General features: G+C 48.8%; 1 protein-coding gene across 1 annotated transcript; it reads left to right on the top strand.

Annotated features, from left to right (window-relative positions):
* Positions 1-23,599: 23,599 nt before the first annotated feature.
* OSR2 (odd-skipped related transciption factor 2) lies at positions 23,600-26,337 on the top strand. The gene is made up of 3 exons (XM_047088816.1): positions 23,600-24,255; positions 25,324-25,423; positions 26,263-26,337. Exons 1-3 carry the CDS (start codon positions 23,600-23,602, stop codon positions 26,335-26,337), a joined length of 831 nt encoding a protein of 276 aa, XP_046944772.1.
* The last annotated feature ends 254 nt before the right edge of the window (positions 26,338-26,591 follow it).

Below are 26,591 nucleotides of genomic sequence, written 5' to 3'. Positions count from 1 at the left end.
TGGGGCAACACAAGAAGAAGTTAGGGTAGGGCAGAGGTGACACCATGAGAAAACTGACCCCAGGATATCTAAGGCACAGTGTCTTCATATACAACAAGCTTAGGCATGGTCAGTATCGGCTGGTCCAAACCAGTAAGTAAGGTAAGGTCCCGAGAGGTTTGCAGCAGCAGCAGTGGGTAGTAGTGTGGGAGTCAGTTAGAACCACAGGGGTCATGGGATCAGAATCCAGACCAGGCTGTATAAGGGCCACGGCCAAGCAAAATGAAGTTCACAGTGTGTCCCAGTTCTATACAAGGTCAGGCTTTCGAGGCTGGGTAACCAAGCAGCTATGGAGCTGGAATCAAAACATCCAGATGGGCCCAGTCCTGAGAGTGAGGAAGATGGTGCTTCCATTTTAGGGCTACATTAAGCCCAGGGTTCAGCCTCCGAATGTGAAATCATGCTGGCAATCCAACTTTATTCCAGATCATACTAGGGGGCAGGGCTGAGGCTACCTGTCTCATTCCCGTCCTGCTCAATTCCTGTCCTGCAGGATTGTACCAGGTGTTGGCCCTGTAGTAGGCATATGTTATTTGTCTGTCCAACTGCCCTTCTTTTCGGAATGATGCCTCTATGATTCAATGTGATTTGAGTATACTGCCCTCCCAGTACACAAAGGGGGGAATGTGACTCAAGTCTGGCCAATCAGATTACTTCATCCCCCCTCCCACAGTGATTTATCTAGAGATAGGCATATGCACAGGCTGAGCCAAATCTTCTATTCTTCTCCTACTACCAGCATTTACTGAGTGCTTACCAAGTGCCAGGGACTACTCTAAATGCTTCATTCAGATGCATTATCTTATTTGACCCTCCTATCAATTCAATAAGGTAATGCTATGATTACCTCCCCCTTACAGATAAAGGAACTGAAACAAAGATAGGGTACTTTGTCTAAGATCAGACAGCTAGGTGGTAGAGACAGACTGTGTAACTAGGCAGTTTTGTTCCAAGGCTCGGGCTATTAATGTGTAAGGAGACATACTCGCTTCCTCCGGGATTGTAAACTATAAGGATTATGTAAACCAGAGATACAAACCACCATCTCCCCTGGCCTCAGTGTGGGAGTTGTCTTCAGTAGGGGAGAGTGAGGCCATGTAATGTGAAAAGCAAAGGGAGAGAGAGAGAGAGACTCATAATATGGCTTGAATTCCTAAATCCAGGTGTGCCTGAAGCCATTCAATCCATGGACTTGTCAGTTACATGGATCAGTAAACTCCTTTTATGGTTTAAACTAGTCAGAGTTGGGTTTTTGTCATTTGCAAAGGGTCCTGGCTAATATAGGCTTGTCTATAAGATATGTCAGTATCCACGGGAGAGAGGGGATTGGGGAAGGTCAGAGCAGAGGAAATGAGTCAGGATGTTAAAAACATGCTGGCATCCTATGACATGCCTACAATTGGGGCATTTCACAGCTCCAGTTGTCCTAACATTACCAGTGTGCCCTGCTCCCATCTACTCAGTGATGCTCTGTAGACATACTGACTGTCCCTCTGCAGACAGAGCCATGGCCCCTGGAAAGAAATCTAAAGATAAAGCAATGCAGGGCTCTCACCTCACTAGGAGAGAATATTTGATCTGTCTTATCAGTATCTGGGATTAGAGCACACTGCAAATAACCTGTAGAATGATGGCTGAAACACACACACACACACACACACACACACACACACACACACACACACCCTTGGAAGTTGCGAAAAGCAAGATAATCGCAATGCTTGTGCTTTGAAATACACCTTTAAAAGCCTGGGGGAATGAGGGATTGGTTGGTTTGTTGGTCAGTCCCTTAGGAATAACTAGATAGAGTTAACATCTGTTCCAACTTCAACTAATTAAAAGTGGCCTTCCTAGGCTCCTGGACTTACAGAGCAGAGCAGTTTGGTGTGGTTTGGTCTTGGGCTAATAATACAAGTGAAGTTCTTAGCACAGTGTCTGCCATGTAATAAGTACTTGTTACCCAAACACCATTGGTTTTTTTTCCCTCTTCTATGGCTTTCCAAAGATTTTTCAATAACTGGTATTATTTTTCTAATTAACAAATTCTATAGTGGAATGAGTGGGAAGGGCTTAATAACTGAATGGGCTATTGGAAAAAGAATCTCTAATCAACATTCCTGCACATGGACAAGGGTTAGAGCCAGAAAAGATTTTTAATTCAAACACCAAAACTGGAGAAACTGAGGTTAAGTAAATACCCAGGGTCACACAGCCTATGAGTAACAGCACTGCAATTAAAAGTTCAGGTTGGTACAAATTGTGCCAGCCTCAGTCTGCATAGATGATGAGAATAATCAAATCTTTATGCTTTTTGAGTGTATTATAATCTGAGTTTTTTTTTTTTAATTTAATGTTTATTTTTGGAAGAGAGAGAGAGACAGAGTGTGAACGGGGGAGGGGCAGAGAGGGAGACACAGAATCCAAAGCAGGCTCCAGGCTCTGAGCTGTCAGCATAGAGCCCAATGAGGAGCTGGAACCCACGAACCGCCAGATCATGTCCCGAGCCGAGGTCGGATGCTTAACCGACTGAGCCCCCCGGGCGCCCCAATATAATCTGAGTTTTAAAGTCTGGATTACGGGCGCATGGTTGGCTCAGTTGGATGAGCGTACGACTTCGGCTAAGATCATGATCTTGTGGTTCACGGCTTCAAGCCCCACATCAGGCTTGCTGCTGTCAGCCTGTCGGCACAGAGCCCACTTCGGACCCTCTGCCCCCCTCTATCTCTATCCCTTTCCTACTGACACACTCTCTCAAAAAAGAAATAATAAAGAAACATTTAAAGTCTGAATTATCACAATTTTCTCTGTCATCAAATGAACTAGCTTAAAAAGTAGAAATTGCTTTGCTTATTCAACAGAAACTTTTAGAACTTTGTAGTGAAATGAACCTTAGAAATCAAACAGAGGAGGGGAAGACCACATTAAACAGATATCTTTAACTGTAGGACTGACATCTCAGAGTTTGGGTTGTGCCGACACCAGTTTTGACTCTTCACTAGGAAATCTAGTATACAACTTCTCTCAAGCTTTTTTTTTTAATGTTTATTTATTTATTTTGAGAGAGAGAGAAATAGAGAGCAAGCGGGGGAGGGGCAGAGAGAGGGGGAGAGAGAGAATCCCAAGCAGGCTCCATACTGTCAGCGCAGAGCCTGATTCGGGGCTCGACCCCACAAACCGTGAGATGATGACCTGAGTCAAAACCAAGAGTTGGATGCTTAACTGACTGAGCCACCCAAGCTTACATGATGCCAGAATCTTTTTTCCTCAGCAAAATTATTAAAATCTCGAGGCATGCTGAACACCATCTAGGAAATGGTGGAGTAAACGTCTGGAGTTCCTGCATAGGTGCACATTTTCTTCTATAAATCCTAATTATTTTCCTGCTAGCTGAGGCCCAGAGTGACAGATCCTTCATTTTTCTGCTCAGTGCACCCCAACTCCCCTCACTACGGAGCTCCTGTTGGGGTCTCCAGGTTCCTGTTCTCTTGTGCCCTCAGCCCCGGAGCGTGTGAGAGGGAAGCCAGAAACTGCAGCTGCCGGCCCAGGCCTCCAAACTCCGCTCCCCACACTGCAGTTCTGAATTCCCCCTGCGTGTAATTATAAAGTATGTGTTCAGCTATTTACTTTCCCTGTTCCATGCAGTGTGTAACTGAATAATACAGCTCACAAGTAAGCCCAGCTTTTCTGCTGCAAGGTCTGAATTAAAAAGATTACAACTCTATCATTCTAGCTTAAAAAGAAACCACTACTTACGTAGCTTTAAAAAAAAAATGGAAACAATGATTCTCTGTCTTCTCAGAGATGCAAGCAAAATGGTAGAATTAAGACGTTTACATGGGTTTTGTTGTTTCTGATGGCCCTAAACTGCCTCATTTAGAAAGGTAGAACATAAAAAATGCCTGTGTTTCTTGAATTTCCAGGAACCGGGTCTGGCAGCTGATTCCCTGTTGTCTTTTAGAGTTTGGAGCAAGAAAAATTACAACCGAAGTGGTGTCAATTTGCTCTATTTATCTTGGGAATTAACTTTAAAGCTTAATTGTCAGAGACAGTGACCTCTAGACTCATGAAAATCCCCAGGGAATCACAAAAGCGGACTACTTGAGTGGAATGTAAATGTCACTCTGGGGTGACCCGGCCTGCACAGCGCCTGAAGGAAAATGCTCAGCCCTAGAAGGATGGAGCTGACCCCACAAGTTTTTGTCCTTCATTTCTCAACATCCAGATCTGGTTCCTAATGCACTGCTTCTGTCTGACCCATGTTCCTGCTGCCCAGCTGGTTACAGAATTGCCTGTGGATGTGCCTTGTCACGGAGAGACTGGGTATCTTGAAACGACCTGAGTCAGCACCCAACTATTGACCCCATTCAGCTCCTGAATGCCCCTGAAGAGATGATGCAGTGGGTTGAAGAAGTTCTGCTTGCTTAAGAAGAGGGTTCCTGGGCAGAGGGGCGCCTGGGTGGCTCAGTAGGTTAGGCATCGGCTTCGGCTCAGGCCATGATCTCACGATTTGTGAGTTTGAGCCCCGCACCGGGCTCTGTGCTGATGGCTCAGAGCCTGGAGCCTGCTCCGGATTCGGTGTCTCCCTCTCTCTCTGCCCTTCCTCCACTCATGCTGTGTCTCTCTCTCTCTCTCAAAAAATAAATATTTTAAAAAAATGTTTAATAAATAAATAAAAAAAGAAGAAGAGGGTTCTTGGGCAGGATTTTGTCTGGAAACTTCCCTTTGCTCTGGCAGAATTTGGAACAAATGTTTGGCTGAAACCATATACTATCAAATTAATAGAACAATTGCAGGATAGAGGACAATAACTCAGAAAACAAAAATGCAAGCATACAGCTCATAAAGTCTACTTTATGGAAGTAGCACAATGCTGAAAAAGTACACGTTGTACTCAGTGGAATAACCACCCCCACCCCAACCCTGCCCCAGTGTGATCCATCTTGCACACATTCAACTTAAAAAAAGAGAGAGGAGGAGGAGGAGAAAATCATTTGAGCAAATAATGGCCAGGCCTCTGCTGTGGTCAGTGGTAAGCCCAGATACTCAGCAGATAACATCACCATTGTAATGAGGTAACAGTGGACAGCCAGGAGAGAAACTGGGTTTGCTAACAGTCTTTTCTAAGTACAAAAAATTCTGTCGACTGGCCCTGCCCTAAATCATTGCCTTGTAAGAGAAGAGCACTCATGGGGCGCTTGGGTGGCTCAGTCAGTTAAGCATCAGACTCTTGGTTTCGGCTCAGGTCATGATCTCACAGTGTGTGGGTTTGGGTCCACGCTGACAGCACAGAGCCTGCTTGGGATTCCCTCTCTCTCTCTGCCCCTCCCTCCACCTCTCTCTCAAAATAAATAAATAAAACTTACCAAAAAAAAAAAAAAAAACCAACCAATAACACTGAAATAGATTACCCTCTAGTGTATACAACAATACCCTGTTTTGGAATCTGTTAGCATAAGTTCAGAGCTGGGAACCATGGTTAAGAGCTTTCTTTAAAATTTGGAGCTCATTGATTGATTTAACCTCGATTCACTCAGAGAATGTTGTTCTCTTTGACCAAAGCACAACATCAGAAGGGACTTTAATGGAATGATGGGAATGGTGGGATAGGTGCACTTAGCAAACCAGATGAGCCAAATCAATCCTGGTGATCACTGGAATATCAGATAAAGCAGCCAGATGAACCAATGACTGGATCTCAGAATGGTTTAAATAGGCCTTCAGGAGTGTTCACTCCTATTAGTAATGATTAACAAGGAAGTGGAAAAGGAAATTTGGGAATCAAGCATAGTTTATCTTTTCAAATTGGGAGAAAGTGAAAAGTCAATGAAAGAGAAAGATATGAAAAAATATTATCAGAAGGAAAATAATTTTTGTGATTTGGCATCTAAGGAAAACAAGGTAGCATGGAGAAGTGCTTGCTGGTTTCCAAGGTTTTCCTGTTCTAAGTTATACCAAAGCAACATTTTGGATCAATATTTTTCAAACAGCCGATTTAGGGACCCAGGAAAGCTAGTTACCTGGGGAGATCTTTAAATACCTAGATTCCCAAATCCATCTATAAAGAAAGTCTCTTGTATGAGGAGAGAAACTGTACTTATCAAGTTTAATACGTACATTGAGACTGGACACTTAAAACATTCGCATAGAAACAGATAAGCAATAGGAGACGATCATAGGTTCTTGATGGATCAGAGGAAAGTGATCAAACAGATCTTTAGGGAAACAGTCTGGCAGTAGATACGGTTATGGAGCAGTTCTTTCCAAATTTAATCTACAGGGAAATCACCCAGGGATCTTGTTAAAATTCTCATTTAGTGGGTCTGCCTGCATTTCTAACCAGCCCCAGGTGAGGCCAACGCTGCTGGTCTTCCACCCACACTTGGGAAAGCTAAGTCTGGAGGGTGGCTGAGGCTGGAGTCAAGTACTCACAGGCTCACGATGTGGCACAGCAGACTACTGGGGTCAAGTCAACACCTTTTCCTTGGAGAGAAATTGCAGCTGCACTCTAGGTGAGACTGCGAGGTATAACAGAAAGAGGCCCTTCTGGAACCAGGAGGTCCAGCGGTGGGCCATTGAAAGTCAACTGGCTTGAGAAACTTTCTGTCCTCCTGGGCCTCTGTGACCACACAGGCAAAATGATGGAATTGAATTATGTTGTCTCTAAAATAATTTCTCATCCCACGGTCCTAAATCCTCTAAACCCAACACAGACAATAGGGTCAAACCAACTTAGGTGGCCTTGTCTAAATCTGCAGGTTATTAGTAACTGTATTTTAAAGAATCAACATGAGTATCTTGCAACCTTTTGGTATGTTTGCTGTAAAACATGCATGTCCTTCCTATACATCAATTGTGTACGTTACTATTTAGACACGTAATTACACCCTAAAAAGGGGGAAATACATTTGCATGTGGGGGGTTGATAAACGAAAATTCTATTGTATACAGACTGAAAAACATTATACTTTATTTTTAAAATATTGTAAGGGCTGGTATAAACAACTCATCGCTTACAGATGTGTGTAAAAGCTGCACGAATTGTGCACATTTACTATTTGGAGGGGGAAGAAAACCTTGGTTTTAAAAATTGTTTGGACTGTATGTTCTTTTCCTTTTTAGCAGGGTGGGGAGCCAAAGGAATAGAATTACAGGGTAGAATATAAAATACCTCCTTTAAGGAAATAAATGTGTAATAGGAACTATCTAGCCAGTTCTCTCAGGCATGGGAATCCCCTGAGGCTCGTGTAAATGTGTATAACTATGTCCTCCGTGTCACTCCAGATGTTTCTGAAGGGAAAGAATCTTTCTCCCCGCACACTGGCATTAATGCTCTGCATGTGACCTCCATGCTCAGACTTGCCCCAAGCCAAGCAGCATCCTGCAGAGGTACCCCAGGTGAGACTGGGGATCCACAGGCCCTTGCCACTCCCCGCCCTCTATACCTGGAAATGCATGTTTGTTGATAAGTATTCTCCTGGGCTTGGAGGGGAGAATCAAGCCTGTAAATATTAACATGGGGTAAGGCTCAGAAGAAAAGTTTACCAGGCAGAGAGGTCAGGCCAGGACAATTTAAAATGGTAATTAAGTCCTGAGGCGCCTGGGTGGCTCAGTCACTAAGCGTCCTACTCTTGGTTTCGACTCAGGTCATGATCTCACAGTGAGTGCGAGCCCAGCGTAGAGCTCTGTGCTGAGAGCTCAGAGCCTAGAGCCTGCTTGGGATCCTCAGTCTCCCTCTCTCTCTCTGCCCCTCCCCCTCCTCCCCCCACACACATGCTCTCTCTCTCTCTCTCAAAATAAATAAACTTAAAAAAAATCTTTAAAATGGTGATTAAGTCTCTCCTCACTTTTCTTTGGAGATTGTCCTTGGGCTGCAGCCAAGGGGAGGCCTCTGCACTGTGTGTGGGGTCCAATTGTAGTTTTCACTCTGCCCCTCGGGGAAACTGAGCTGCACATTTTCGCAGCAGCCTCGGCTGCCCCCGGTGTAAAGAGTCAGATCCTGGCTTCTGCTGTTGCCCCCCAAGCCTGCTTTACATGGTGACAGGGCCACAAAGGATCTAAGGCTTCCACTTCCCCTCTAGGATGTTCTGTCTCATTTCTCACCCCATATTCCAAGAATAAAAATGAAGTACTCCTGCAGAAGACCCACTCACATGGCCCTCCTGACACCTCAGGACCTATCCCACAAAGGAATGCTGCCACGCGGGTACCGGTGGTATTCCTCACAACCCACAACAAGGTCATCTCCAGGCAAGTCCTGACACCTCTTGTCTCCAAACCTCACCCACCTTCTTTGTTCACACCTCCCCACACTAGGCAGAAAGTCACACACTAGTAGCCACAATTAAGTAGTGACAACACGCTGAGGGATTCCAAAACAGAATCCTGGCCACTCGGTATAGGGCTTAAAACCATAAAAGCAGCAAAGGGGACAGTGAACACTATCTGGAACCAATGACAGTATTATGGTACAAACACATACACATATATAAAGAATCAAATACCAGTCCTAGACATCCTTGGCAGAGACTGTTGGCATCACCCAATATCCATTCTCTTCTTCTTCTTTAGTAATAGAAGCCTGAATTTTAGCTGAGCATATAGCCACCCAGAGTAAAGACTACATTTGCCCACCTCCCATGCAGCTGGGTGTAGCTGTGCGTCTAGGTTCTGATTTCTGTAGAATCTCCTTAAAGAAGGGGTGCTTGACCTTTATGTCTTCCTCCTTGCTATTGGCTGGAATGCAGTGATTTTGGACTACAAGGTGAAAATCATTTCTTGACGTTGTGGAACAACAAGATAGGAGGAGTCCAAGTACCTGATAATCAAGGAGCTGGCCACCATATTGATTCTGGCTTGCCTATGTTTGTGTGAGAGATAAATAAACTTCTCTGTTGATAGGGTGCCTGGCTGGCTCTGTTGGTAAAGCATGGGACTCTTGACTTTGGGGTTGTGAGTTCGAGTCCCATACTGGGTATAGAGATTACTTACAAATAAAATCTTAAAAAAAATTAACTTCTCAGTTGTTTAAACCCCTGTGGTTTTGGATTTTCTAATACTCATAGCTCAATTGTATTCTAATGGATACAATTTCCCTCCTCTTAAGATTTCATATGTCAATGGCATCCCATTTTTTTTAAAGGGGGGGTACACCTGGGTGGCTCAGTCCATTAAGTGTCCGGCTTTGGCTCAGGTCATGATCTCATGGTTTGTGAGTTTGAGCCCGACACTGGGCTATGGGCTGACAGCTCAGAGCCTGGAACCTGCTTCAGATTCTGTGTCTCCCTCTCTCTCTACCCCTCCACCACACATGCTCTGTTTTTTTTTTCTCAAAAATGAAAAATAAAACATTAAAAAAATACGCAGATTGATTTCTTTAAAAAAAAAAGTAACATCCCAAAATTAATTGTATCATTGTTTCATTAGAGAAAATATCCAAAATGATAGCTTTGAAGCTTAAAAATCTATTCCTTGGGGCGCTTGAGTGGTTCAGTCGGTTAAGTGTCCAACTTTTGGCTCAGGTCATGATCTCACAGTCCATGAGTTCAAGTCCCATGTTGGGCTATATGCTGACAGCTCAGAGCCTGGAGCTGCTTTGGATTCTGTGTCTCCCTCTCTCTCTGCCCCTCCCACTCCCTCTCTCTCTCTCTCTCAAAAATAAATAAACATTAGGGGCACCTGGGTGGCTCAGTTGGTTAAGCACCTGACTTTGGCTCAGGTCATGATCTCACAGTTTGTGAGTTCAAGCCCCACATTGGGCTCTGTGCTGACAGTTCAGAGCCTGGAGCCTGCTTCAGATTCTGTGTTTTCCTCTCTCTCTCTGCCCCTCCCCACTTGTACTATGTCTCTCTCTCTCTCAAAAATAAATAAAACATTTTTAAAAGTTAAAATAAATAAATAAATAAACATTTAAAAAATCTAGTCTTCATAAATTTACTCCACGTATCCTCTAATTGCAATAAGACAAAATAACAGAGTACGACAGAATGTAATTAATATACAACATAGTATAGTGTTCCTACTTTTCAGTAAACAGTGAAAATTTCTCTTGATATCTTACTGTCAAGGCAGATGACATTTTTCTCTAGAAATACTTGCTGCAGTGACTTAATTTTTGTACTCTTGACCACTAGATACTAGGCACTGGGTCAAATTTCTTCCCCTTGATCTCCTTCCCAAGTCCTTGGAGGAGTGTGAAAAATAATTGGGGACCGATGAGGTCAGTTCATGTTAATGGATAAGAAAGAATTGTAACTACTTATAACATTGATATACATCCATGTAATTTAACCCTCAGAGTATTTTTTATCAGCAGATTCAGAAACTAAGGCTCCAATAAGTGGCATAACTTCTTCAAGATAATAGACTTTGGGGTGCCTGGGTGGCTCAGTCGGTTAAGTATCCAACTTCGGCTCAGGTCATGATCTCATGGTTTGTGGGTTCAAGCCCCACATCAGGTTCTGCTGGGACAGCTTGGAGCCTGAAACCTGCTTCGGATTCTGTACCTCCCCCCGCCCCTTCCGCCCACCCCCCCCCCCGCCTGTGCTCTCTCTCAAAAACAAATAAATAAACATACATAAAAAAAGATAATAGACTATTAACTAGGGACCTTGGATCCAGGTTTTCTTATTCCTACTGTATCATAATTACCTGTTTATTTGCCTGTCTCTCCACTAGACCATAGCTCCTTATTCATTGTCTCCCCAGCACCTACCACAAGACCTACTCTACTACACATCACCAATAAATAAAATACGTTAAATGAATTAACAAGTCTAAAATCCCACTCTGTCATTGCTCCCTTGCTCTGAGAGGGTTCTACAAGCCAATGCTCCTAATATATTCCAGGTCACTCCCAGGCCATATGGCCTGTCAAAAGAATGTGGTCAAGGCTGAGATGGAGGGGAGCAGAACTGGTGAACACACCCATATGACACACTCGTGTTCTCCTCCACGCTCTCCTGGGCCTGGGCGGGCCCACCACGTAGGGCATTTGGATGTGTGCCTCATGGCCTGGGAGACAACTTGCACTTTGTGTACTTTTCCAGGGAAAGGAAAAGGCAACCGTGGTCTAACACATGTTAGAAACGCTGCTGCCTGGTGTCCTGACATCATAGCATCCACCCAGACTGATTCCTGGAGGCAGGCCCATTTGCCAGGCATGGGCTGGGGAGGGTAGAGAGAGAGGGGACATGAGAAGAGGGGTCAGGCACTGTGACATGGAGTATGTGGTTAAGATAGGCAGGGTGACCAGCCATTGTGACACAGTCCACGAGGTAAGAATAGAATGGAGCCTCTCCGCTTCTTGTATCTGTGTGTCCCGATTCACAGAAGTTGTCTAAGTTTTGAACTTAGAGGCAAAGATAATGGGGCTCATCTTTCATTGCAAGACCTGGATTCTCTGAAGCCAGCTGGATCTGAGCTGGTCCTGCTTTAAGTTCTCCCAAGGAACAATGAGTATGGGGCCAGCCTAGCTGTCTGCTACTTCCTTTACCCCTCCCTTCAGCAAGGGTGTCAGAGGAAGAAGTGTGGTGGCTTGTTTGTTTTTTCCCCCCTGTGTCTCCCTGCAGAGTCCAGACATGAAAACAGGCTTGAAGTGAGCCAGTGGTCACCAATCATAAGGAATCTACAGCTAAATTATCACCTGGCATGATGGAAATAACATTATTCTAAAATGTTGTCATGATACTAAGGTCTTCCAGTTGGAAAACCAAAAGTTAAGGCTGTGCTGGCATTCATTTTCCAATAAATGAGCTGGCTTAAATACTGCCTTTCTCTCCTCAACTTGTAAAAATGATCTAAAAATGTAAGAGAGAGAGTTCAATAAACGTTTTAAAGACTGCTATTAAGGAGAAATACTTTAACAATTTAACAAAACCAGAGGAAACCAGCCTTAAAAAACCTACCTTTCTTGTCCTTGCCCCACACCCAAGTCAGGATGAAATTCAGGGTCTCAATAACACAACTGCCTAGAACCCGGCACAAAGTAGACACTCAAAAATATTTGGTGATAAAGAATTCTATGTGCCTTATGAGTTGGCACCTCACAGACACTTTTAGAGTTTGCTGACTTGGCTTTGATTCAAAAATAGTGTATTAATCCTCTGGGGAATATTCACAGGGAAACAGCTACAGGGATATACATTTTTCTTTGTTAAAACTTGTATCTGTATTCAAATATTGGCCTTGGTATTTCCTAACTAAGTGCTGGCGGCTTTGAATGTTACTGTGTCAAACCATCTGCACTGGAAAGCAAAATCCTGTTAAGAAATATGATCACAGGTTGTAAAGAGATTATCATGTTCTTGACCATCATACATTTCATATTTTCAAAATCCCCAAAAGAAAAGGACATATTAAAATAGCAACCTTTGTCACAATGGAGCAGAGTACTCTTATACAATTTGTGATTATGGTCAATATGAAAATTCATTTTTGTGTGCCCTTTCAGTGGCTTCCCTGCACTGGCTCACTAAAATGCAATCTTTTTTTTTTTTTTACCTGAATCTAAAAATAAACAAGAGGCTTCCAATAGACAAGAGATCCTGTTTTTTAAGGACCTGCCACTGCTTGTGAGGCAGGGTCTCCTATTGTTCTCACTGCCCACAAACAGAAAATCTTGAGGAAAGCAAGTGGTCCAGCGGGGGTGGCTCTTTGCCTGGCTAAGAACAGAAGTTCCAGTCAGGGTTCTGAAGAGAAAGTGCAAGGTGAAAGTTTGAGGTTGATCTGGCATTAAGAAAATTACCAAGTTGGAGTTTCATTCAAAGTTTTACATACGGGGGGGGGGGGTGGTAAATGAGTCTTATACTCCCATGCAAAGGGTAATGGGATTTGACCCAGTCTTAAGGTGACAAATCTGCAGGTGGAGGATCTCTGCATCAACACCCAGGTGTACCTGACCTCAGGAAGCTGGGAAGTCAAGGACCCCAAGATGCAAGAAGGCAGCAAGTGGGAATCAGTGAGTGCAGAGTCTGTGAGCAGACCATGCATGTCAGTTTCAGCTGCCCTAAGAGCGTCCTGTGCAGCCTCAGGGAAACCCAAAGGCACAGAAGCTTCCAGCCCAGGTCCAGACAGGATCCGCAGGTTGTGACACTCGCTCCTCTCAGCTGGTGTCAGGCACTCTGACCCAGTGCAGGGAGGACAGGGAGAGTGTGGGCAGTGTGTCAAGATGTGTGAGAAGTGTATGCAGCAGACTCACAGAACCACTAGGATGTGATGGAAAATGGGGGGGGGGGGGAAATACTATCATGAGAATACTGGGCAAGGGAAAGAGTGGAGAGTCCCAAAAGGTCTGAAACTAAAATGAAGTGCGATGACATGTGTGGTCCCTAATAGGGACATTTCCTGAAATTATACCAGTTCCTGTATTAGATAATAATAATAACAACAACAACAAACTGGCCGTGAAATGAGAAGGCACCCATACTGCTTTCTCTCCCTCGCACTTGCTCACACATCCCGACCTGCCTCCATGAAGGGAGGGTTCGCGCCTAGATCCCTTGACAATCCTCTGCAAATCTCCAAGGACTTGGAAGGTACCTCTGGAAATCAGGTGAATGAATAAATGAATGAACTAATGAATGAGCGAATGAATGAATGAAATAGCTGCCCCAGGCCAGACGTTTACGTCTGCTGTCTGTGGTGGAAAGAGAAATGAAGGCAAGGAGGGAGAAAGGAATAGAGGGAAAAATAATTCCGCACGCCCGCGATGGCCCTCAATGTCAATATGATCGAGGTCAGTGGTTCCCAGACTTTGGTGTGCATCAGACTCACCTGGAGGGCTTGTTCAAACACAGTTCTCGGGGCCGCACTCCCAGAATTTCTAAGTCAGTAAGTGGGGCCAGAGAATCTGCATTTCTAACAAGTTCCAGACGTTGCTGATGCTATTGGACCGCACTTTAAGACGGATCCCAGCGTCCCAGGGGAATGACCTTTGCAGCGAGTACTGGAAACTCCAAGGTAATCTAAGACATTTAAAAAACAGACCACAGAGAACCGAGAGCACAACTGCTCCGATCCAGCTAGCTCACCGCGGTATAGCGATGGGAGCCCATTGGAAATCAAGATTTTTCGTTTGAATTTTCCCAGTGTTAAAGCGTTGGCAAGTAACTTTGTCTGTATTTTAAGTGAAAGCGTAACAAAATTAGGCTTGCAGATTCTGTCCTCGTCTTTGCTGAGTATCTTTTCGGAGTGCGAGGGCTGGGACAGTCCCACGCTGGGCGAGTGGAGGTGCCCCAGCACCAGCCACAGGGCCGTCCCTCCTGGGAAGCTCCTGGGTCTTGTCCTCTGATGCTTAGGTCTTCTTAGTCACGAACACCAACGAGCTCCGTTAGAAAAGCACCTTGAATTCGAAGCTGTCCTTTGGCTCGGGAGCGTAGGCTTTGACCCAGCTCTCTCGAGGCAAACTTCAGGAAATCCGCTTCCCTGGGGGCACTGACGCTGAGCGCGCGCCCGGTCCCGGCACACCGGCCCAAGCCCATGCTCTTGGCTACAGGCGCCTGCCTCCCGGCCTCTGTGCTCCGCCCGCGCCCAGCACGTGCCGAGCCAGCCCACGCTGCTACCTGCTCCTGCCCCCCAGCGGGACCTCTCCAGACTCCGCGCAGCACGAAGGCGCGGAGCCGTTCTCAAGGGCTAGGGCCTTCGCAACACCACGCGACTCCAGAAAGGCTGTCGGATCGCGGGGCGGCCTGGATTCGGCGCTGGTCCTCGCTGCTTCGGCATCGGGGAAAGCCAAACACCGATGGGACCCAGGCTTACAAGAGGGTCTCCCCCTAAGCTTGCCCACCCCTGCAACGGCCACGTAGTTCCGACCCGATCTAAGGCCTACGCAGACAGCTCCCCCTTCCCGGTGACTCGGTGCCACGCAAACCGGAGGCTGGAAGGGCGCCAGCTTCGGCCTCCAGCCGAGTGAAGCTGAGCGAGGGCACAGACGCAGGGAGAGCGCTGCCTGAGGCTGACCGGCCTGGCCCCATTCAGGAGGTGCCTGGGCCCAGGGATTGGATGGCTGGAAGCGGCGAGTGGCCCTCAGCACCCACACCCCTCCGCCACGTCCTGCTCCGGGAAGGCTCCCGGGGCGATCTGGGAGCCTCGCCACGCGCCTCTTCCCGCTCTCGGCCTTCAGGAGAGCATGGTCCGTCCAGGAGACCCATTCCCGACAGGGCGTCAAATGATGGGGTAGGAGGAAGCATAAGTCGCGGGAGTGGGTCAGCCTTTCCTAATACGGTCCCCAGAGAAACTCTCTTGCCTCTCCCACAGGGACAATGTCTGAGGCCTTGGAATCGGCTGGAATCTGAGCTGATCAGAACAGGACCGCCCACGAACTCCTTGCATTGGGGTCAGACCTGGGGTCTTGCCCTGCCCTGCGAAAGTCAGAGCCTCCCAGAGCGGCGCCGTGAGTCCGAAAACTTGTCTTAGAAATTCTCTCCAGGCAAAAAGTCGAGAAGTGGTGGGGCTGGGGGCGGGGGGGGGAGCGGGAGGAGGAACCGCGCGGGGCGTTCACCAAGGCCCCAGCGTTAGCGCCTGACAGCAGGCCAAGGCCTTCACCCCAGAAACCCTGCGGCGCACAGGACTCTTCCTCCACAGCAAAGGGGCCCAGGTCGAGGTGAAAGGAATCCAGCGGCCGGCGAGGTCTCTGGCGGCTCCGCACTCTCACCGGGTGGCCGCCCCCGGCGCCCGCGCCAGGTAGTGCTCGGCAATTGCCTCCAGGGGGCGCTGCGGCCCTTCCCGCCGGCCGCGGAGCTCTGTACCCGCGACTGCGCTTTCCCAGCCCATCCCAGTGTAGAGCGCCGACTCGAACATACTTTTCTAAAAGATAAAATTCTTAGTCTTTTGGTCCCTGTTCCACACCCTCAGTTCTGAGCCCAATGCCCGCGATCCTCCTCTAGGTTTTCGCAGACCTCCTCACAGCGCTCAAGCCCAGAGGATACCTGGGCTTCCCGCTCCTCGCGGCTGGAGGTGGGAGGGAAAGCGGCTAATAGTGCGCGAAGTTCAAATGCAAAAGGTCTCCGCCCTAAAGAGGCTGAGGAAGTCTGGGGAGAAGGGAGGCAAGTCCACAGAGGTAATAGCAGCTGGGATCCCTGGAGAAAAAAGATGGGGTTACCATAATTTGTATCTTAAGGGGTAAACACGTTTAGGATGTCCGCAGCGCGCGGTCAGAGTGGGAGAGGCTCGGAGTCAACTGCAAGGAAACCTGTTGTCTGACACCTGCTCGCTGCTTTACTGGCAGAGCCTCCTGGGTGGGCCGAGGAGGGGGAGAGGGGACTATTCTGCGGGCCCCCTCCTCCTCCAACTCTGCGTTTCCTCTCTCCGGCCTTCGCCGAGTCCTCCGGGGGCGTAAACTTTCAGCAGTTCGGGTTTGAACACAACTGCTCACGCACTCCTCGTCGGTCTGTTAGCCATTGCCCTGGAAGCGTCCTTGGTGTCGAAAACCCAGAACCCAGAGCGAGGACAGCAGATGACCGAGTTGGCGGAAATGTCAGAGTGAACCGGCGGCGCAGCTCCGGGAGGGCGCAGGGAGAATGAGACGGCTGCGCAGAGACTCAGACCCCCTGAGTAGCTGCGCCGCTGTAGGCTCCAAGACTTCCCTCTCGGCACACACGGACCCCACAACTCGCCGAGGGCCGGGTGGCCTATCTTCCCAGCGGGGCGTTGTCGTCTGTGGAGTCCGGCCGGCGAGGCTGCTCCTGGGTGGGCCTCCACAAAACGTGCGCTCTAGACGCTGGCGTGGGCGAGGGGCTCGCCCGGGCTGAGCCTGGAGAAACTCAAGGTCCCCCAACGGGGTTGGCGCAGAGATGGCCGGGGAGAGCCCTGAGTGCAGGGCAGCGCGGCGCTCAGCCCCCCGCTTGCTGTCGGCCTGGGGCGCGCACCTGCCCAGTGCAGCGGCCGGGCCTAGAGGCTCCCGAGGCGCTGCCCCGTGAAGCGGCTTCCAGCAAAGCCCGGAACTCGTCGACTCCTCACTACCGTTCAAGCAACAGCAGCCCTCGGGCCGGCGTAGCCCAGACAACACAGTGGAACTTCAGAGGCTGGGGTGGGCGAGGTAAACACGTTTATGAAAAACCTGGGCCCAGGAGGTTTGCAGAAAGAGGGCGATGCTCGTAGGAAGTTGGAATTTCTGTCTACCCGGCAGGAAAAGCAGGCGGCTCCTTGCACACACTCATACAGGGTGGGAAGGTGTGAAGCCGGCCGCTGGGGAGTTGCCTCCACTTTGGAAGAGGAACTATGAAGCGTAGGAACACTCTTCAGGTCACCACCCCGGGAGTGTGTGTCCTGGGGGTCTGAAAGAAGAGAAAGTTCCCTCCAAATCTTCCAAATTGAGAAAAGCTGCGGAAGGAATGAGGTGGTTAGAGAGAGGGGACCGCAGGCATCCCGGTAGTTGGAACTCAGGACTGAGCGCTGAAATGAAAGGACCCCTAAAGAACCCTCTAGGGAAAACTTGTTGTTTAAAAAAAAAAAAAAACACCTAAACTCCTACGCGTTCTACTTCCATGCTGTTTGTCAAATCTACTTTAAGCAGTTAAATGCTGAAGGATATTAAACACTTGGCTCGCTATTCCAAGCTCACTTTTTAACCTTGGAGAATTTGAAATTGGAAAGAAAGGAAAAAAAAGATCTACTATCCCTGAATTATGTTTTATCAGAAGAACGAAAAATTCCATCCATCTGGACATAAATAAAATAGAAGGAATTGTATCTTATTAATATAATATCTCGTAGCTTCTGCCTGGCTCACCAATTACTGGTTAACCTTTTGACAAATTTTAGGCTTCTGCTTATATTTACCCACTTCCTCGCACGAAGAGATTATTGTAATTGTCCTTTGGGGCGGCACATCCAACACCATCTTTTGACGGAACACTTTTGAATTGTACACAGCATTTGGGCTGGAAGATTGGCGCCCCTCAAAGCGCGAACTTGCCGGGGGCTAACGCAAATCCCCTCTGGCGACTCGTCTGGGACGAAAGGCGTTTTCTTCAGTGTTGCTTACACAGATCTCATCTGGAAAGAGGCTGTTTAAAATGAGTGTGTCATTCCCTTTCTGTCACTAGGTCACCCTACTTACGGCTTAGCTGAAGAGCGTTCTGCAATTACGGTTACCCAGGACCAAACCTTTAGAAGAACCTGAAAATTTTATCACTACAGTTCAAATTCGATTAAGTTTTCCTGGAGACTGAAAAGTGAACTGCATTTTTTTTTTTTTGCTGGAAATGAAGATGTACATGTTTTGAGAAGCTACAATAGTATTTTCCTAAAAATTTAAAGTGATTGTTCTTCACCCATTCCAGATGGATTCTTTATTGTTTGCCAATGGGTTGCAGATGCCCACCCCTTTAACCAAGTTGGTTAACTGCTTATAAAACGTACACTGGCTGATAAAACCTTAAATACTGGAAGAAATTTCTTCTGGGACATTCCACATGTCTTTGCAGTAATTACGAAATTAGTCAATTGTCACCTCTAAAAACAAACTTCGTTTTGAAAACAGCAAGCAAGAGCAGACTACAGATATAGTCATAATTCACAAAAAGTATGTACAAAGCGGTATTTAAAATTGAAGGAAGGGTGATATACGCTGGAATATACAATCTAGAACTGATTGACTTTACCCTACGGAGAAGATAGTTATATTAAACGTGTTAAGATGTGGAAATTAATCCGGCGAGCGCGCCAAGTAAAACTACAAAAAGCCCTTTGGGTTTCTCTGCAGGGTCTTCAGGACGCAGAGAACCAGTTGTTTGGTTTCTCACAGTGTAAGGAAAAGTGGCACGGAGAAGGAAGGGGGTGGGCTTTGCTTGTGTGTGAATTTTGAACTGAGTCACCTTCGGCTCATCTCTGTAACAGGGGAACCTCCAGCAAACCTGTGCCTTTAAGACTCAGTTGCTATCCAAACACAAGTAAACAGAGTGGACCATTAGCGGGCGCCGGGCTCGGAGGCGGAGCCAGGCTCCGTGGGCCCCGCGCGGCTGCAGGACGCCCGCCCGAAGGGGAGGCGGGGCTGCTACTAAAGCCCGGGACTCCGGGCCGCGAGCAGCCTGGGGAGGGACGCGGGCGGGGACAGAGCTCCGAGCGCGCGCTGCTGGAGGGTGATGGCCCTGCGAGGCTGCAGACTCCGACCTTACCCGGAGTCCGCGGCAAGAGGCTCGCGGAGACGCGGGGTTCCGGACGAGCGCTGAGCCCCGGCTCTACAAACTCCACGTCCACAGTCCCCCACGAAGGCGAGGATCCGCTCTCGTTTTTGCTGCTCGTCGTCCTCCAGATCATGTCCGCGGCTCCCGGGATTCCGCTCGGAAAAAGAAGTTTGCCCGGCGAGGACCCAATGACCTTTCCGAGCCGTGCGCCTCACTACCTGGGCCGGGTCTGAGCGAAGGTGCCCAGGCGGACCTTTCCGAGGGAGGTGAGTGTCCGCTCTGGGAAGGGGCTGCAGCCGCCAGAAGGAAGGAAGGGAGGATGGGTGTCGGGGGTGTGGGGGACACTCAGATTCTCGGTCCCGCGTGCCCCAAGTTCAGAACTGTGAAAAGAAATCATATGGATGCAATCTTGGGGCACTGTGTTTCTCACTTAATCGGATTCCAGGCACACCACTCCCAGCTAACACCCAACGGCACACACTTGTATGCGCTGTTTTAGTTCTGTTTTGCGACATTTAATCTAAGTGTTCGGCAAGGCTTCTTAGAAAAGCTGCTCAACATACGCTCAGATAAAACCCCATAATCCCATGTGCTTCTGATGGTGCCCCAGTATTCCTGGTCCACCAGTCCCGAGGCAGCCGCAGCAGCTCGGGGCAGCCGCAGCAGCGCAGCGCAGCGCGGACGCGCGGGGACTCACAGTGCCTGCCTAGCCAGCGCGTTGCAAGAGGGAAGTTACAGTTCAGTCCTAGGTAATCCTCCAACCTTGTGCTGGGCTTTTGGTTTTCCTCCCAGCCTCCAGTCCTGGAGAGGCGGCAGAAGGCAAATTCCCTGAGGGTTTAAACGCTCGCCTCCTCGAGTAAGAGCAACAGAGAAAGGAGTAGTGGCGGTTGCAGGAAGGAAGGAGAAAAAAGGTGTTTGCGGAGGGAGCGGGGGGAATCCGTCTCCCTACCTGTTAGAACCTAGAGAACAAAAGAGGGCTGGCATTTCCCGAAGCGAAACGGCGCAGACAGCTACTTTCTCAGCTAAACAAACTGCAGTCCTGAGCAAAACAAGAAAATTACTCACGCAGGGAGAGCGAGGGAGCAGAGAGAAACAGAACCCAGATTATGCGGAAGGCATCTTAATTTAATTAACTCCTTGGAAAGGCAGAGGCGCTGCAAAGGGGCAGGAACTTCGCGGCCCTTTTCCTCTGTTCACCTGATCCAGTCTGGCCATCGTTAGTACTTTTTAAATGATCTCCTTATATCTACTGGGACTATAGCTCTGATTTATGTAAAATTCCATTGTGGCTTCGGTTGAAATTCAGCAAGCCTATGGATCCATCAGTCGTTTCTCTCACACTAGCACACAGGTTTTAGCAGATGACCCCTGACTGTGTCTTATTTTTAGATAACTGAATGTAATAACAGCATTACCAAAGAGCAAGACTCTATCAGATTACCACGTACCTTTTTCCTCCCATGTTTTGAAAGCTTCGGTGAAATGAAATTAGTATGTACACATCTCACTTGTTGACAGCCAGTGAATTAAATTTTACAGAACTTCTGCACGTGCCTGGAAATCCCTGTGAAGAAGACTGATAAAAGAAAATTAGTCTCAGCTTCACCAAAATATTTGTTTTTCACTGGCTCTTTCCTTGTAAAATTAGAAGTAACTAGTGGTCCAAAAAGGGGTAGTGGAGAAATGACAGCAGAGGATGATGACCTCTGTTACTGCCTGAAGCTCAGTGTGGGAACTACATGCTCCACTCCAGACAAAATGAAAGTACTTTAGCTCTCTTCGTTGACTTAAAACGTCTTTTGACATATATTTCCAGCAACTCAGTGGGAGAGTGGAAATCTAAATTCCCTGATTATTTATGGCAAAAGTGTTTGGTGGATATTTAGAGTCGTTCTGCTTGTAAAAGGGTTGAAGTCACCACTGGTTTGTTCTTCTTCTATGAAGAAACTATCTGTCCTGCAAATTAAAATGAAAACTTACTATGAAATAGCACGTTTATGCTGCTTTGGAGCTGAATTGTAATGGAGTTGCTAATTTTTGTGTTACAAACCATTTGAAGAAAATGGCAGGAAGATGGCACTCAACTTTTTGCTGGCAGAATTAATGCATAATGTTTATGGCAGATTTCACTTTGTGCATTTGAAGTGGAAATTACAGGTGGTGATATTCCTTCAGTTGACAACCACCCCCCCCTCCTCATAACAGTGGTGGGAGTTATACTTTGCCTCCTGTATTTATTTCTAAGAAATCTAGTCTGGGAATACACCCAAATAATAATTTCGGTTTCCTCTCTATGGGGGAAACCGCTTTTTAACACTAGGGGAAAAATAATATTTTGAATCTCTGGAAAATCCTCATTACACAAAAAGAAGGAAATAACGTGTAATTTATTATTTTTAATGGAAAATGAGATAATCAGATAGATTACTAGGAATGTTAGTAGAATCCTTTTTCCCTGCCTTTCTAGGAGGGCTTGAGGGTTGCCACTGAACAAAAATGAATCGTGATTTGTGGTGGGAAAGTTTATTACTAATGGAGGTTTACAGTTTCGGTTGAATGGTCTGACTGAGACCCTCTGACTCTTCCACACCTCTCATTAACCCCCGGTCTGAACTCCCAGACCGAATACGACCAGGCAGAAGCAGTTCATTAATAAATCCCTGTCTCTGAGCATTCCAGAGGAGGAGAGAGAGAAGGTGTGGGCCTCACTGAAGCGACCAAATTCTGCCTTGTCAGAGCGCTGTGTCATTATCGCAGTCTCCCAAGTCTGCCCTCAGACCCGCGGGCAACACTTCACAGCGCACTAGAATAGATTCAGGCGTGTAAAGGGATGGGTGGTGAAGGAGCACTGGACAAACTTTCCAACCTTCCGGCTGGGTTCAAAAGCCAGGCTTAAAAGGTTGAATGGCTCCAATCGATCCGCCGGCCCCTCGCAAGCACTTAGCTGTGAGTCCCGCACCTGGGGAGCCTCCCTCAAAGGCAAGGCCCAGGTCTGAGGAGCTGGCAGAACCGCTGCTAAAAGGCGGCTGGCGGTGGGAAAAGGTGGGCCTTTCCCTAAAATGCAGGTAGGGTGTCCTGGGGAACCGGGGTCTGAAATCAGACCTCTGTATTGCCATTGGGGGAGCAGGAAGAGGGGAGTGAGTGCTCCCTGCTTAGGCCCAGGCCGCACACATCTCCCAGCAGATAAACGACCTTCCTCCAGGCTGGCAAAGCCGCACTGTACCCGGCCCGCCGTGGCTCCCCTGCTGCCCCTTCCCCAGGGAGTCCACTCTCCTCTCCACTCCTCTCTTCTCACCTCCTGAGGCCTCTCTGGTGTAGGAGCGGCTCCCGGTGCCAGGCCGGGAAGCCGCTCCCGCCTCCCGAGAGCTTGGCGCTCAGTCTGGGAGAAGGGGTTCCGGCCTCAGGGAGGTTCTCCGCCCACCCACCCGTATCCCCTACCACCGCACCCCACCCCCGAGAGCCTGAACCATCTGGAAGGGATCTTGGTCGGGGGTGGGAGGGGACGGCTCCTGGGAAGGAGGAGGGGGCGATTCCAGGCTGAACCGGCTCCAGAGGTGTCACTTTTCTTTCCTGCGGCCCGTCACCGCTGATAAATGGGACTGAGGCAGAGGAAGGAAAAAGAAAACCTCCGAGGTCAACGCGGGGCGAGACCGGCCCCTCCGAGGGCCCTCCGGCCCTGGAGCGCGAAGCGCACCCCGACTGCGCTCCCGCACCCGCGGCGTGGCCGGGGTAAGCGCGGGAAAGGCGACCACGCGGCGGAACGGCCTGCGGGGGGCGCAGCGCGGGAAGCAGCAGCACCCGGGCTCCGCCGGGCGGTCCGTGTCGTTGCCCGGAGAGCTCGGAGGCGCCGCGGCGACAGAGGCTCGGCCCTGGGCCTGCGGGTGCTGGCGTCGCGGGCCGTCGCGGTTGCCCGACCTTCGCCGGACAGGGTGGGCTGGATGGGCTGAACTGGGTGCTGCCTCGGCTGAAGCACCGCCTTCCCCCAGCCCGCCTTTCTTTCTCCCGGGGCCTGGGTCTTCCGCTCAGTGCGTGCCCGCCAACCCCACCTTCCTCTGGGCGCCCACAGAAGGGCCGCCGGGGCGCCCGGCTCGCCGGAAAGCCACTTCCCGCCCTGCCTGACACCCTGGCCCCGGGTCTGAGCATGGTTCGGACCCGCACGGCAGGCGCTGTGGGGATCCCTCACCACTCCTTCGGGGGGCCCTGGTGTAGAGTGGGAAGGAGGACTTTGAAGGAAGGTGTGGTAACCCGCGCCGGCGCCAAAGGGCAGGCCGAGCCTGCTAGGATAATAGTCACAACTCTCCCCCTCTCTTCTCCTGCCATTTTTAGGGTTTTCTCTGCGTGCCTTTGTCTCTCTGGGTTCTCGCCGGAGCCCCACGCCCACCTGCCTCTGAGTCCTGGAAGACAGGGGCGGCTCCCTCCGCCCCCCAGCACCAGGGAAAATGGGGAGCAAGGCCCTGCCGGCGCCCATCCCGCTCCACCCGTCGCTGCAGCTCACCAATTACTCCTTCCTGCAGGCCGTGAACACCTTCCCCGCCGCGGTGGACCACCTGCAGGGCTTGTACGGTCTCAGCGCCGTGCAGACCATGCACATGAACCACTGGACGCTGGGGTACCCCAACGTGCACGAGATCACCCGCTCCACCATCACCGAGATGGCGGCGGCGCAGGGCCTCGTGGACGCACGCTTCCCCTTCCCGGCTCTGCCCTTTACCACCCACCTCTTCCACCCCAAGCAGGGAGCCATTGCCCATGTCCTCCCAGCCCTGCACAAAGACCGGCCCCGTTTTGACTTTGCCAACTTGGCCGTGGCCGCCACGCAAGAGGACCCCCCTAAGATGGGAGACCTGACCAAGCTGAGCCCGGGGCTAGGTAGCCCCATTTCGGGGCTCAGTAAATTGACTCCGGACAGAAAGCCCTCCAGAGGGAGGTTGCCCTCCAAAACGAAAAAAGAGTTTATCTGCAAGTTTTGCGGCAGACACTTTACCAAATCCTACAACTTGCTCATCCACGAGAGGACCCACACGGACGAGAGGCCATATACGTGTGACATCTGCCACAAGGCCTTCCGGAGGCAAGATCATCTGCGGGATCACAGGTGAGGTTGGAAAAGAGGTTGGCCTGGGTAGGGAAGTCGACTTTGTTCAGAGTACCGAGTCCTGATAGACAGTCTAAGTGTCACCAAAATCCCCTCTAAACCAGAATATATTCCCAAAGGCCCTCCCTGGCCAGCTACAGCTAACCCCCAACTGTTACCTTTTTCCTCCTCTGTCTCTGGCTGCGTCCTGGTTTGGGATGCGGAAGGGCCTTTCCTCATTCTTAGGCAGTTACAATCTGGTGGGTTGGTCTTTGTATGCGTTTCCCAGTTTCCTCCGGGTCGCCAATGGGGGGTGGGGCCAATAAAGCCGAGGGACCCCAAAGACCTTCCCACGGTGGGTACCAGTTCTAGCTGCTGTCAGACCATTTCTAGAAATCTACTCGGGCCACCTCTACTGGGTTCCCTCCTTTCCCTATCTCCCCACCCCCAGGTGTGCCCCAGAGCCTGCCAAGGCGACCTTTCTTTTATTTTACTTATGGGGGTCTTGAGAGCACTGAATTTAGAAACGGGTCCCCACCCCGCAACACCCTACGACCTTAAACTCTGCATTAATAAATGGCAATTGAAGAAATACTGTAACGTAAGTGTTTTCATCGGGTAAAAGCTTCCAAGGAGTGGGGGTGGGGGTATCTTTTCTTGGACCCTGCTTGTAGTTCTACAGCACTGGGACTCCTGTTGGGATCCTCCGCGGCTGTTTAGGGATTGGGTAAAAAATCGGTTCCCCTAAAGTCGGCCTTGCCTAACATCCTGATTTGGCCAGTGTAAATACCAGAGAAAACCGAAGAGACCAAGAAGGACTCATTCGGCACGATTTTGAGCTCCAGAATACACCAGAGAGGGCGATCAAGTGTAGATAAAGCCGGCGTCCGGTGAATGTTTTGAAGAATCTGTTAGTTGAGGTTAACCATAAACAGAATTACACAGAGGAAAAAAAATACAATCTATAAACATAAATAATGGGAATCCCGTTTCTTCTGCCCTTTCACGACTTGGTTTTGAGTAACTGTCAAAAGAAACTCCTCACCATGGTGTAAAACCATTTCAATGAAACCTTATATTGATTTTCAGGTATATCCATTCCAAAGAAAAACCTTTCAAATGTCAGGAGTGTGGGAAAGGATTTTGTCAGTCTAGAACTCTAGCGGTTCACAAAACTTTACATATGCAGGTAAGTTTGTTTTCTTGTTTAAAAACAATGGCTGGTTTCGTTTTATCATCTTTGCTCACAAAGGTGTTCAATGGCAAGCTCTTTCTCTTAAAAGGCTCTGTTTAGATTTAGTTTTCGAGGTGGGGAAAAGCAGCACTCAGCATTTTTTATGCAAAAAATTACTCTTACCTACCATAAAGCATTATTATATTTTTCTTAAAGAAAAGGCCATTCTCTTTATTCTAAGTCCTAACTTTAGATTTTTTTTTTCCATCTGATCTGCCCTGCATTTAAAGCTTTCGTGTTTGGGAGGAAATAAAGGTAATTTTGATAATGGAGGCATAGTGAAATCCCATATGCTCTCTCTCCCAGGGGCCTCATAATTTGTAGTTTTCAGAACATTGAGGAATAGTTTAATTTTCCAGCAAAGAGGAGCCTTATTACCCGGGAGAATGTCGTTCCTTAAGAGTGGATTAGAGTTTTTTCCTTCCTCCTTTTCCTGCCTGTGACACGGTGATGAAATGTAAAGAGCTGGAAATCACAAAGCCCACCGCGGTGGCCACCGGCAGTTATCAGTGTAATCGGGCCTCTGTGTGTGCCTGCGCGAGTGCGTTCTTGATTGGAGGATTAGGAGCCAGATTTGTTCGTGCAAGTCCCCTCTTTTGTTGTCGTGCGCGTGTTATGTTAACGCTTGTGATACCGATAAGACAGAAACTATTGAGAAGGGTGCGGTGGTGGTGTGAAGGATTAATCCTTTGCTTGCTTCACATCTGAACAGGAATCTCCACACAAATGTCCCACATGTGGAAGAACCTTTAATCAGAGAAGTAATCTGAAAACTCACCTTCTCACCCATACAGACATCAAGCCCTACAGCTGCGAGCGGTGCGGCAAAGTGTTCAGGCGAAACTGTGATCTGCGGCGGCACAGCCTGACTCACACCCCGCGGCAGGACTTCTAGAGAAGCCCAGGATGTGTCCCGTGCCGCCGCTGCTCCCCTCCCCAGACACTTCTCCACGCCTCCCACCCAAGGGTCGCACCCCCAACCCCTCACTGACCCCAGCTCTTCCCTTGCTGTAGCCGCACCTGCAGCTCCAGGGAGTTAACTCTTCTTCTCGAGGACTGAGGACTGTAGAAAGCCACACAAGTACATCCCTTCACAAAGAGTATATGCTAGTTTCTTGTAGAT

This window comes from Lynx rufus, unplaced genomic scaffold, assembly GCF_022079265.1.
Source record: "Lynx rufus isolate CCGP_SWC_20201006 ecotype Redwood Valley unplaced genomic scaffold, mLynRuf1.p SCAF_26, whole genome shotgun sequence".
NCBI classification, from domain to species: domain Eukaryota; kingdom Metazoa; phylum Chordata; class Mammalia; order Carnivora; family Felidae; genus Lynx; species Lynx rufus.
Note: the sequence above shows the minus strand (reverse complement) of the source record. Positions and strands in the feature narration are given on the sequence as shown.